The sequence below is a fragment of the Apis dorsata genome, unplaced genomic scaffold, assembly GCF_000469605.1.
Source record: "Apis dorsata unplaced genomic scaffold, Apis dorsata 1.3 scaffold_1160, whole genome shotgun sequence".
NCBI lineage: Eukaryota > Metazoa > Arthropoda > Insecta > Hymenoptera > Apidae > Apis > Apis dorsata.
Genome location: NW_006264257.1, coordinates 5,341 through 19,740, shown reverse-complemented (window position 1 = coordinate 19,740; position 14,400 = coordinate 5,341). Strand labels below are relative to the sequence as shown.

General features: G+C 25.9%; 2 protein-coding genes across 6 annotated transcripts; one reads left to right on the top strand and one right to left on the bottom strand.

The window, feature by feature from the left end:
• Positions 1-1,420: 1,420 nt before the first annotated feature.
• Positions 1,421-3,804, bottom strand: LOC102680024. Of its 2 annotated transcripts, XM_006624837.2 has the most exons (6): positions 3,459-3,804; positions 2,632-3,340; positions 2,387-2,553; positions 1,961-2,317; positions 1,717-1,890; positions 1,421-1,643 (listed from the first exon to the last, which is right to left on the bottom strand). In XM_006624837.2, exons 2-6 carry the CDS (start codon positions 3,278-3,280, stop codon positions 1,464-1,466), a joined length of 1,527 nt encoding a protein of 508 aa, XP_006624900.1. In that variant the 5' UTR covers positions 3,281-3,340; positions 3,459-3,804; the 3' UTR covers positions 1,421-1,463. The 2 variants fall into 2 exon arrangements, with proteins under 2 accessions (XP_006624900.1, XP_006624899.1); XM_006624836.2 differs by having other exon boundaries at positions 2,387-3,340.
• On the top strand, positions 3,782-13,378 carry LOC102679764 (rho-associated protein kinase 1). Of its 4 annotated transcripts, none has more exons than XR_422905.2 (12): positions 3,782-4,251; positions 5,129-5,451; positions 5,845-6,005; positions 6,087-6,425; positions 6,540-7,673; positions 7,749-8,049; positions 8,638-9,053; positions 9,134-9,775; positions 9,904-10,314; positions 10,410-10,626; positions 10,910-11,214; positions 12,481-13,378. XR_422905.2 is itself a non-coding variant. In XM_006624835.2 (12 exons), the coding sequence occupies exons 2-12, from the start codon at positions 5,271-5,273 to the stop codon at positions 12,566-12,568; spliced, it is 4,104 nt and encodes a 1,367-aa protein (XP_006624898.1). In that variant the 5' UTR covers positions 3,782-4,251; positions 5,129-5,270; the 3' UTR covers positions 12,569-13,378. The 4 variants fall into 4 exon arrangements, 2 of the variants coding, with proteins under 2 accessions (XP_006624898.1, XP_006624897.1); XR_004151687.1 differs by having other exon boundaries at positions 10,910-11,310; XM_006624835.2 differs by having other exon boundaries at positions 8,647-9,053; positions 10,910-11,132.
• The last annotated feature ends 1,022 nt before the right edge of the window (positions 13,379-14,400 follow it).

The window sequence follows — 14,400 nt, the reverse complement described above, 5'->3', positions numbered from 1 at the left end:
TATATATATATATATATATAATATATAGTATTTGTTTTTTTTAGTGAAAACATAATTTGATGATTTTTAATATTTTTTAAAATATTAAAATTAAAAAATTAAAATGATTGAAATATACATGTCATAAGAGTTTTATGAATTTTTTATTAGAGAGAATTTATTATTTCATTTAAAAAAGAGATCAATTATTCAGTTACATAAATTTATTGTCCATTTATTGTAATATTGATTCTTATATACTTTATACATTATATAAAGACCAATTTTTTATTTTCAGAATTCGGTATCGGCACAATTTTTTAATGTATATATTAAAATTTGGTATTATTACATGGTTAATTTTTATCATTTATATATTTAAAAAATTTAGTGTTCTTAGTTATGGTACAACTAATTTGAGTGCCAAGGAAGTTTTAAAATTAAGATGGAAAGACACATGGGACTTTATTATACATAAAACATAATAGACAATCAAAAACACAGAATTTTTTTTAAATATAAATTTACAAAATTATTATTTGCTTGTATTAAAAATTATTTAATTATATCATACATTTTATGTCGACAATATATAAATTTAATAATTATTGTAAGAACATTATCCAATGTTCAAGACACAAATTTAATTAATCTAGAATGTATTATTTTCTTATTTTTTTATTTTATAAAAAATATATTACTATATAGACTGATTATATTTTATAAAAAAAGTTTTTTTTATATGTATATAATAAGAAAATAAATAAAAAAAAACAAAAAATCTAATATTTATATTAGTTTTATAATTGTTATAAAATCTATGTAGAAAATATATATTCTATATTTAAAACAAGTTATATAATATATTTATGTATCAGAATATTAAAATATTAAAAAAAAAAAAAAAATTACAAAATTTAAACGAAATAAATAAAAATTTTTTACATAAATTTTGTTAATTCTTTTTGTTATATATTTAAGAAAATATGCAATTTTATTTTCTTTTATATATACAATTAAATAAAAAATAACACAAACAAATGACGTTTTATATATTATTAATATAGCCATATCTTCAATTTCAATTATTTTTTTATAACGTTGTTTTATACAATAACAATTTCTTAAAAATTATAACTTGATTAATATAACAAAAATAATTTTAGAATAAACAAAAACATATATTAATATGTAATCTATTAATTAAAAATTTCAATTTTTAAAATCAGACTTTTTTTTATATAATAAAAACGTTAACATTTAACATTTATATAAATTAAAAGAATTGTTTTATACAAATTAGATTCTTATAACTAGAACCAATAAATTTTTGTACAATTTTTAATGATAGCACCGACATAATTTAAAAAATATAATAATACATCAGAAGTATAAAACAGAATAAAATATACTATTTCATCATTAAAATTTAAAATACGTATTTAAATTCATTTTTTTTATGTAAGCCATTTTTATTATTGGTATTACATATTATTGGTATCATGATGTGTAAAAACTATAGATCGAATGAGACCATCTCGTACATTATCTGTACTATTACCAACGCGGAATGAAAAGGATACAGAATCACAGGTCATATTTTGTGTACAAATTCCTATTGGATACTTGCCACGTGCATTAAATACTACCCCAACTCGATAAACCTAAAATTAAAAGAGTAGAAATAATTAAAAAATTTTCATCTTACAATATTAAAATAATTATTTAGATTTGTACCCTATTCTTTAGAATACAAACAGCTCGATTAAACGTAATTTCCACAAGAGTATTCATTTTTACTTTCGTAGAAAAATGTGTATAAGTTAACCGAGTATTATCTGAATCAAGAAGATGAGCATATAAAACTTCGGTATATGAAATGCTATCAATACGATAAGTATTGTCATTAATCTGTAATAAAAATATATGACATTTAATATAAAACCTAAATATTATGTGTTCTTAATATTATTTAACTTACTTGTGTAGGTACTTGCACACCCAATACCCAAATATTTTTGTCTACACTAAATGTTACGGAACATTCTAATACATTTGTATTAACACATTTTGTTATAATACTATTTCGAGGTAAAGATCTTAAACAATATTGTTTTGTTAATTCTCGCATAGCACTTTCAATTACAACAGGAGATGAATTGTTCATAGATAAATTTTCAGCATCCTTTCTTGCTCCCATTATTGGCAATGCATTTGATAATGTACCGCTAGATTCAGCTTCATTAATAGATACAGGTTGATCATATGAAGACCAATAGTGTGGCATAAATGATTTAAAATATGGATCAACTGGTTTATAACATGGATTAACTGACTTCTACAAAATGTAATCTTATAAAAGGTACTGAAAATTCGAAAATTGCTATACAATATTTATTCAACTTACAAGCGAACAAGTTATATGTGTAATTGGAGGTTTGCATATATTAACTCTACTATGTGAATTAGTTGAAAATCCTTCAGGCATAGGTGCTTTATTCCCAGTACATAGTGTATTCATGAGTATTGCAAAAGTTTCATCTTGAGTAAGCAATGGTGACATTCCTGGTCCTTCTGCAAATTCCTGAGCACTTAAACTTAAAAATCTAATTTTTGATAATGCATTACCAATTACTGATTTTAAAGACTTTCCATCATTAGGATCAAGAGATTTTCTTGTGCATTCAGCTTTTGCCCAACGTTCCACTGCAATAAATAATTCCACTTCAGAGTTTATTTGTAAATCTTCTTGTTCTAACACTGTTAATAATGTTTCTAATTCAACTTCTTCCCAATTAGGTTCTCTTAAAACTTCATTCGTCCTTGTGCAAATAATTTCAAGACACTTTTCCATTAATGTACGTTCATCAAATAATCTAGCAAATTCATATGCTCTGCAAGCTGTTTTTGGAGACACATCAGAACATAGATATTTTGTACATTCTTTTATCAAAGGAGGAAGCATGTATTTTTTGGCACAATAACATAATTCACAAGCTAATTCAAAAGAATTTAAATCAACTCGATCTGTATATATGTATTCCAATAGAGCTTTAAAAGCTTCTGGTTGAACATCTTCAATAGATATCAAATCATTTTTTTCTGCCATACCCCCAAAAAACATAGCTTCAAAAACAGGACTAGACATAGCTAAAAATAATTTATGTACTTTTAATGTTTGTTGATGGGGTTCTTGACCAACTACAAACTTGCAGTCAGACCATTGTCCTGTTGCTAATAAATATTGAGTACGTTCTAAAAGTTTTTGTTTGTTGATCTGCCAATCACAAGGCAGATCCATCTCTGCAGAATTCAGAGTATGAGATTAAATAGAAATCACGCAATTATGTGTTGATTAAAACTGTAATAATAAAAGTAAGAATAGAAAAAAATAAAAGAAAAACGAGTTGTAAGAAAAGATTTAAACATTAAAAAAAAAAATAATACTTTAATATAATAAGTTTGATTATTATACATACCTATCTATTTATGTATTATCGCTATAAATATAAAATATGATATAAACAGTGCTAAAAAAAATTCGTAAAACTGTTCAATGTACATCAAAATACGCGCGGGAAAACTAAGTATTTTTCCATATTACAGAACTGTATGATGCATTATATAGTTTTAAATCATGTAATTTATCCAGAATTGCAATTCTGAGAACGGTTTTCAGATTAACTATAGAAATTCTAGATTATAAGTAGATAGTACAAGTGCAAAAACCTGTATCTTACTTAGTGCGTCGAATACTACGCCATCTTAGTTATGCTTTCAATCCATTATATCGTTTTTCCGAAGTCGTTGATGCTCCATCTCAATGATTTTTAATATAGTTTTGGATAATACGTGAAACTTTTTGGGTTTTATTTGATTCAAATAAATATATATATATGAAGGAAGGGTGATATTTATGTTGTCAATTTTGAAACAACGAACATTTAAACGGTGTCAAGAACAGTGTAAATAACCAAAAATCTCATCAAAAATATTAATTTATTTTCAAATTAAATAATGTGAAAGTTCGAATCTGTTAATTTTTCTAAGTAAAAATTGAGGATTCTTGATCATCTTATGTGGATCAAAAAATGAAATGATTATTTTAAGTTTTCCGCGAATTTTCATTTGATGACCGTTGTGAGTTTTTCCAATGGCGCATGCACGGCTCAGCTGTGTGCAATCGCGACCAATTTGCGTAGAAAAATAATGTATTTTATAGTATTTTTATTCAATTAGACGAAGTACTGGATACGGTATTCGTGATATTAGGTACGTTAGAATGAATTTTCTTCTGACATTAATTAATCAATGATGAAAAATACGGAATATTTAGAAAATCTTTTATGACGGATTCAGAAGTACCTGCATGGGATCCACCTTACCTCTTCAAGCTTCTTGACAGACTTTTTCGAATTGTCACTTCATGAATTTTTTATTTTTCATTGAAATATTGAAAAGAAAATATCAAGTTGTTTAGTAAATTTTATAATTTGCATTTGTATTATAAAAATTTTTTCCGTAAAAGTAATAAGATGAACGCGGAAAATTTTGTTTGCATTAATGAAAAAAATAAATGTTGATTTAAAAAATACTATTTTTACAAATAATTGAATATTTATTTTTTATAAATCATTCGATATAATCACTATTTCTTAATAAATAATATTTTATTGCATTTAAATTATGTTGAGTATTCATATATTGTATTCTGTAGTATTTTTCCATAAATTTTTATGCATTTTAAATATAAATGTGTATGTTATTTAATTTATTTTTTTTTAAAAGCTATACATGAAAGTGATAATTTTATTAAACTTTTATTTTGTGACATTTTAATATAAGACATTTGTTTAATTTTATAATTAAATTATAATTTTGATTTTATTAATTAAATACATATATATTAATGCATAATTGATATAAGATATAATATGAATATAATATTATAAATTTATTATTGTATTATTCCAAAAATTATTGATGATATGTTTATATTAATTATAATATAATTAGATATTTATTATTAGATATTTATATAATAAGTTTATAATATTCATAATCTTTATAAAATTATAAGAACAATAATTATACGTTATTATTTATATCTAAATATTTTTAAAAAGAATATATTGTTTTATTATTTTAGGAAACATGGACTGCCCATTTAATATTGCTACAGTGCATAATTTTTGCTCATATTACATGTAGCCTTTTGTTTTACATTGTTTTTGATGCATCAAAAAGAAAACATTTTTGAAGGAAATTATTCTTAGCTTGTAATAGGAGAAATGGATGTAATACGAGATGAAGACAGGCGCAGGCGCCTGAGGGTGCTGGAAGAACGTATAAAAGATCCAAGAAGCATTACAAATATTGATTGCTTATTGGATACAGTTCAAGCCCTGGTGGCAGATTGTGATCATCCCAGCGTTAAACGTATGAAAAATATAGAAGCATATATGAATAGATGTAAGTATTTAATTTTTTTATTATTATAAAATAATATTTATATTAATATTGTATTAAAAATTAGATACTTTATTATTTTATTATAAAGCTTATATTTCTAAAAATTTAAAAATTTTATTATTAAAAAATAAATTATATTAAAATAATAAATAATATAAAAATAATATAGCAACAATTTTTTTCACTTAAAATATTTTAAAAAATATTAATGTATTATATATTAATGCTATGATTATAATGTATTATATATTATAATATAATATGATACTGTATTATATATTAATGCCTGATTCTATATTAATGCTATATTGTTACTTATATTAATCTTTCAAAATTTAATAATAGTAAAATAGTAAAATTATAATAAATTAAAATTAACAAATATATTTTCAGATGACTCAGTAGCTCAAGATATTTGTAAAATGCGAATGCGTACAGATGATTTCACTTTAATAAAAGTAATAGGTCGTGGGGCATTTGGAGAAGTACAGTTAGTGAGACATAAATCTACACAAAAAGTATATGCTATGAAATTACTCAGTAAATTTGAAATGGTAAAAAATATATCAATTATGTTATAAATAGATGATCTTTGTATATATTTTGTATATATTTCGTTTTTATATATTTTATAGATTAAACGATCAGATTCAGCATTTTTTTGGGAAGAACGTGATATAATGGCACATGCCAATTCACAGTGGATAGTTCAACTTCATTTTGCATTTCAAGATCAAAAATATCTATACATGGTAATGGATTACATGCCAGGTGGTGATTTAGTGAACTTAATGTCAAATTATGATGTACCAGAAAAATGGGCAAAATTTTATTGCGCAGAAGTGGTGCTTGCATTAGATGCAATACATCTTATGGGATTTGTTCATAGAGATGTAAAACCAGATAATATGTTACTTGACAAGCATGGTCACTTAAAACTTGCAGATTTTGGCACTTGTATGAGAATGGATGTTGTATGTATATTTTCTGTAGTATTTATTATCAAATTTATAATTTATAATATCAAATAAATATAACATTATATAAAAATATTCAATCATATATATATATATATATATATTTCTTAGGATGGTCTTGTTCGATCTGATACTGCAGTAGGTACACCTGATTACATATCACCTGAAGTACTTCAATCTCAAGGTGGTGAAGGTGTATATGGAAGAGAATGTGACTGGTGGTCAGTTGGTGTATTTTTGTATGAAATGCTTGTTGGCGATACTCCGTTTTATGCAGATTCATTAGTTGGAACATATTCAAAAATTATGGATCATAGAAATTCATTACATTTTCCACAAGAAGTTGATATCTCTCACTCTGCCAAGAATTTGATATGTGGCTTCCTTACGGATAGAACTAAACGTTTGGGTAGAAATGGCGTGGAAGAAATAAAAAATCATTTATTCTTTAAAAACGATCAATGGACATTTGAAAATTTACGAGAATGTGTGCCTCCTGTTGTGCCAGAACTTTCTGGTGATGATGATACTAGCAATTTTGAAGATGTTGACAAAGAAGATGGACCAGAGGAAAGTTTTCCAGTACCAAAAGCATTTTCGGGAAATCATTTACCTTTTATTGGTTTTACATATTCAGGAGATTATCAATTATTAGCTTTTAGTGGGAAAGAATCAGTAGATGGATTAGAAAATCATATCAATAATGGTACAAGCGATGATATAAAAATTTCTCAATTAGAAAATTTATTGGATAAAGAAAAAAGGCAAGTAGAATCTTTAGAATCAAGGCAAAAAGCTTTGACAACACAATTGGAAATTATGACACGCCGAGAAACTGAATTACGTGAAGAAATAGGTAGAGCTGACAAAGAATTAACTTTGTTAAGACATAATTATAAAGAAGCACAACGTAGGGTAGAACATGAAACTGAATCACGTAGAAAAGCAGAATCATTATTTGTAGAATTGAAAAAGAAGTTTGATGAAGAACAGACAAAAAGAGCACGCGATGCAAGTAATTCACAACAAACCTCTGAACGTGTAACTAGTTTAGAAAAACAAATTAAAGAAATGCAATCGAAATTAGAAAGAGAAACGGAAACAGTTACAAGATTACGGAAACAAGCTACGGAAATTACTGTTGCTCGTCAAGCTGCAGAACAAATGGCAAATGAATTACAAGTGGCAAGAGCACAATTACAAGCGCAACGAGACAATTTACAACAGGAAGTGGTTACATTACAAGTAAGTTTTTATATCTAAAAAGAAATAATAAGATATTTTAATGATAAAATTATCTTCTAATATATAATTCTATAGGGACAATTATCGAAGGAACGTAGTTCTCGATCACAAGCGTCATCGCTAACTGCCGAATTAGAAAGCCGTCTCTCTGCTCTTCATCTCGAACTTGAACACAGTCGAGAAAAAGAGGAAAAAGCAATCATGGATAATAGACAATTAACTGAAAAAATTTCAGCATTGGAAAAAGAAGCTGCAAGCCTAACTCTTGAATTGAAAGCTGCTCAAGCTAGATACAATCAGGAAGTCGTAGCTCATCAAGAAACAGAACGATCACGTATATTATCTAAAGAAGAAGCTAATTTGGAAGTTGTCAAGGGTAATTTTATTCATTTTTTTTATAATAACTTCAATATTATTTTTTAAAAGTTTCATATTTTTATCTGATAAACATCTATTAGAATGAAAGAATATTTAAACTATAATATTAAACTATTTAAATTTTATTTTTACTTTTTTAATTTTATTTTTTCTATACATAAAATATATATAATATTAATATTAATTATATATAATATATAATAATATATTATAATATATAATATATATATATTAATATTAGTACTATATAATACTGTATATACTACATATACTATTAATACTATTTATACTATTATACATTAATATTACATTGAATTTAAATTTGATCAATTAATTAACATGCATTTTAAAATTTTCAATTACTGAAAATTATATTGCTCTTATGTATATTATATCTTAACTATATTTATGTACATATAATTATTATTTTGTTTTATACTTAATCTATTTTATTATTAATTGCAATTTTTAAAATTTTTTAAATGCTTGCGCTCGATGATATTTATATTTAAGTATGTACATTATTATATTTAAATTCATTTATTTATTGTTTAATGTGTTTATACAATTAATGTAAAATTAACAGCATTACAAGCAAAATTAAATGAAGAGAAAAGTGGAAGACAACGTGCTGAATTGCTTGCACAAGAAAAGGAAAGACAAACTTCTATGCTTTCTGTGGATTATCGACAGATACAACAACGATTACAGAAACTAGAGGGTGAACATAGACAAGAAATGGAAAAAGTAAAAGTCCTACAGGGTCAGGTTGAACAAGAACAGCAGAAAAGAAACGTTCTGCAGACTGACTTGGCTCAGCAATCATCCGAAGCAGGACGTTTACGTGCTAGGGAACAGCAATTAGTTGGTGAAGTTGCTCAATTAAGGGAAGCAAAACGACAAATAGAAGAAGAATTACATCACTTAAAAACTCAAAGAAATGTAGATCAATTACAAACTAAAGAATTACAAGAACAATTAGAAGCAGAAGCTTACTTTTCGGTGAATTCACATATTATATAAATTATTATTATTATTTTTTTTCAATATAATTATTATAAATTTTTATTGATTATTTTCAGACACTTTATAAAACACAGACTCAAGAACTTCGAGAAGAACTTGATGAAAAAATACGATTACAACAAGAATTGGAAGAAGAACGTAGTTCTTTGGTACATCAATTACAGTTATCCCTAGCAAGAGGAGATAGTGAAGCTTTGGCAAGATCAATAGCTGAAGAAACTGTTGCAGATCTCGAAAAAGAACGAACAATGAAAGAATTAGAATATAAAGATGGAGTAACCAAACATCATCAAGAATTAAATGCAAAAGAACAAATTATAAATCGGCTTAAAGACAGTGAAAGTGAACTTAAGAAAAATGTTGATCAATATCTCAAAGAAAAAGAAGATTTAAATAAACGGTTTAAAGAATTGCAAGATCAACTTTCTAAGGCACAATCTAATGCAGAGGAAATAGAAAAACTCAGCAGTAAATTAAAAACTGAACAACTATTGAAACAACAAGCAGTTAATAAATTAGCAGAAATTATGAATAGAAAGGATTTATCTTCAAGCGGTAAATCTAAGAACAAAGCATCTGCAGCAGATTTAAGAAAGAAGGAAAAAGATTGTAGGCGTTTGCAACAGGAGCTTACTCAGGAAAGAGAGAAATATGGACAATTGGCAGCTAAATGGCAAAAAGATTTACAAGATTTACAAGTAAGTGGAATATCAAATATTTTCAATTTTTAATACAAATATTTGTATTATTTTTAATATTAAATGTTTATTAGCATTTTTAATTAATTTATTGTAATGATGTTATTTATCAATTTTATATTTTTTAGGCTCAATTGGTGGAAGAAAATCAAGCAAAATTGAGATTGCAAATGGAACTTGACTCGAAAGATTCTGAAATAGAAACCTTACAAATGAAGATTGCTTCACTCAATTCAGAAACAGCTAGTGTTTCGTCTGTGGAAAACGACGGAGAGGATTCTGTTTTATCAGAACATGGAACTATGCGATTAGAAGGTTGGTTAAATGTGCCAAATAAACAGAATATTAAAAGGCACGGATGGAAGAAACAATATGTTGTCGTCTCTTCGAAGAAAATAATATTTTATAATAGCGAAAATGATAAATTAAATGCTGATCCAGTATTGATATTGGATTTAAATAAAGTCTTCCACGTTAGATCTGTTACCCAAGGTGATGTCATTCGAGCCGATGCCAAAGATATTCCGAGGATTTTTCAGGTAAATAAAATATTTAATAATTACATTTACAATAATTTATATATTGCACATTTAATATATATATAATTGCATTCCTTTTTTTTTTTTATTTATAGTTATTATATGCTGGCGAAGGCGAAGCAAGACGTCCTGGTGATGAAGGAAATACACTGCCTGGAGTGGAATTGCCACAACTTACTGATAAACCAGGCACACAATCATTAAAAGGTCATGAATTTGTATCAATATCGTATCATATGCCAACTACTTGTGAGGTATGTTCGAAACAATTATGGCATATGTTTCGACCACCGCCAGCTCTTGAGTGTCGACGTAAGTATGAAACAATATAAAAAATATTTCCTTTAATGAATTTTTATATGTTACTTTTTATAATCCGTTTTTTTTTAACATTGTTTGAATTTCATTTCATTTTGTATAATATAAATTATAATAATGATATAAATTGAAAATATATATGATCAATATTTACTAAAACTTATAAATATTAAAAATATTAAAAATGATTGAAATCATTAAATTTTTATACCTAATATTAATTTTTATTAATTTTCATTTTAATACTTTAATATTAAATTATTGTATTTGTATATAGGATGTCGTATAAAAGTACATAAGGAGCATTTGGACAAAAAGGAGGATGCCATAGCACCGTGTAAATTACATTACGATCCAAATAGCGCTCGCGAATTATTAATTTTGGCTGGTAGTCCTGATGAACAAAAATATTGGGTCGCAAGACTGTCTAGACGTGTACAAAAATGTGGCTACAAGGCGAACTCGCACGTCGATGGTACGGGACAGCGTGTCTCGCCAAGGTAGCGTAGCCGTGCGACTCAACGTAACTGGAGACTAAGTAGCTCTCTTATATTGTGGCATCGCATGATTGGGTGTAGCGAGGTTAGAGTCGTTTGATTTTTCTTGCACTCTCATATTTTTACAAAGAATCTTTCGGTTTTTCATCGATTATGAAAAAGACACCATTGGTAGTGTTCCGTAAGTGCATTCTATTTATAGAAATGGAAAATTGTATACGAAATACTATTATTAGTTATGCTTTAAATTGCCTTATATATATATTATATATAAATTTAGAAATATATTTCAAAAATATTTTAGATAAGCTTGTTAAATGTGTATTCATTTTCATATTCTGAAAATTTTAAATATCAACATATTTGCTTTGTTCAATATAAATATATCAAAATTACATAAATATCGTTCGATAGATCGAGTTAATATTTTTTGGTTCTTATTAATGAATGTTGAATTGTTGACTTTTGATTTTGTTTATATTAGAATGGAACATTGTTAATCAATTCAGATTATCATTTGCATGTGCTTAAATATTATTTTTATAAATATATTTTTTTACTGAAAATGATTATTTATTCACTTTATAATTTTTTAATAATTTTAAAATAGCAAACATATTTTCTAATAATTAAATGTATGATATTATCTTAATTTGTTTATCATTAGCAATAAATAAGATCAGAAATATATTAAAATTAACATAGAAATATATTTTATATAAATATTCATTATAATTTTGTTTATATTCTTTTTTTAATAATAATTAATAATTTAACAATATTTTACCATACATAAATAATTTTATAATAATCTAACAAAGAATCATAATCGATCAATCGTTCGAGATTTTTAGCAATCGAATATCTGTTGCTTTCACAAATCAAAATTATTTTTATGTCATAATAAGTGAACATAGATTTTTTCAAAAATTGCATGGTAATAATTACGACATGTAGAATAATAAAATATATTTCATATCGTGCACGGCAGATATTAGGCTTGAATATAAAGTTTACTTTTAATATCAAATTATATAGTAAACAGTTTTTTATTTAAAGATTATAAAATAAGATGTCCAAAAATTTTAAAAGTAAACTTTGTAAATATAAGTACAAATCAACAAAATTATGATAAAATTACAAATGCTTTTTCTTATCAAAATGGGGCTTTGACATTCCTACTATTTTTTATAAATAAGAACTGCTATTTTGCTTTTGAAGCTTTTATTTATTTTTTTGTTTTTTTTTTTTTTTTGTATTAGTCTTATATTCGTGATGTTTTTTGACAAATACAATATTAATGAATTTTCAAATGTTGAATTTCATTAATAACTATATATATATATTTCAGAGAATCTACGAGATCCACCTTGAAGCCATATTTATCAGTGCAACAACGATCCGCAACTCTACCAGCAAATGCCAGTATGGGCAAGTGACCTTAGCTAGCATCGATAACACTCGATTGGAATTCGTTATTTCGACGCCTTTCCTAATCGATTAATTTAAACATATAAATTCGATTAGTTGCTCAGATAAATGATTTATAATAGGATCTAAATATGTAAAAATAATTTTCGAAACTCTATGTTATCTGGATAATATTTTGAGAAATCTGGAGTTCATGTGTCTTAAAAGCATCCGATCCGAAATATATACAGAATCATGTGTTATTATCAACTTTTTAACGAGTACAAGAACATTCAACGAAATTATTCGTTGACATATTTACTTGTACTGATCGTTATTTGTAGGTACATATTTGTTAAACGAATTAAATGTGCCTTTGATATAATCTGACGATGATGGAACTCAAATGATTGAAAAAAAATTGAAGAAGTAAGGCTCATTAACAAATATCATTTGAAGAAAATTTCCAGGAAACGAGATGATTATGTAATTAATGCACAGAAATATGCAGCTGTTATTAAGACAAAATGATAATAATACTGTTTATATATAAGAGCAATGATCGTAACAAATTTGAGTACGTGGACCGCGTTTTTTAGATTTATTATATTATGAGCAAACTCATCAATTGATTTGTATAGTCTCTCTAAGAGGCCATCATCATATGTTGTTTTATAAATATTTTTTGTATGAACGAATAGATCGACTTTTTACGATGATTTATTTTTTTCATAGGCGCTTATTATGATTAATGATTTTCCTGTACATAAATTACAATTGTAAGAACTGCTTTTTCATTTGATCAAGCGGCTTGTTTATTGACTTTCGCGATCGTGAAAGAAAGGTGGATATCACGATGCTTTCGCGAAGAGAAATCGTTATTTGTGCGATATACGTGTATAATTTGTTCTGTTCCTTTATTTAAAACGCGCATTTTAAGAACTTGGTAATATTTTTGTGTATTTACTGCGCCACATCGATAGTATTATTATTTCTATGAGATTAAAGATATTTAATGACTATTATGTTAAGAAGAAAAGAAGATTTGACTCGTGCAGAAGAAAAAGGATTCGTGCGTTGTATCCAGTTGGTTAGAATAGCTGTCAAGGTTTTTTTTTTAGCATGAGAATGCATCGATAAATAATGTCGATAGTAAATATAGAATACTGAATATTGAACATTTTTTATCACGAACTTATCATAAGAAATGATACATCTTTCGAATTTTGAAATTCATGATAACATTAGAGTATCTTAAATTTTTAAATCATTAACACAAATATATTTTTAGGACCTTCGAACCTTCCAGATTTTTCAATTTTTATTTTGTTTTCTTATTTTTATATTTATCAGTGGAAAATTTGTATTTTAAATCTTTAATTCATATTTTCGAAGATTTTCAAAACATTCAAAGATCCAATAGGCGCTTTACATATTTCGTGAATCTTTGTGATCGCTGCCATGTATTAGTTAGAATATATATGCAGATTGTGATTAAACAAAAAAAAAAAGTAACAAAATGAAACTGCGAGACGAAGAGGAAAAAGGATATAAATTCTAGATTGAGCACAACGGTAAATTATTAAAGAACAGCGCCATGAACGAGCTTCATTGTATAGTAGAGATATTTAATATTTACAGTTGTAACATAAGAATTTTTTAATATGATATATGATATATTCACTATAGGTTGCTGGAAGGATCGACGAAAGGAAAAATCTAAAAAACCGCAGAATCGTATGTATAATCAAGAGAGGCTTAGAAACAATGTTTCAAAAGTCGAGTGAAAAAAATTCACATGAAAAGTGATAGGTATACAAAGTGAAGAAAAAAGGAGAAACCCTATAACGAGCTAATGAAA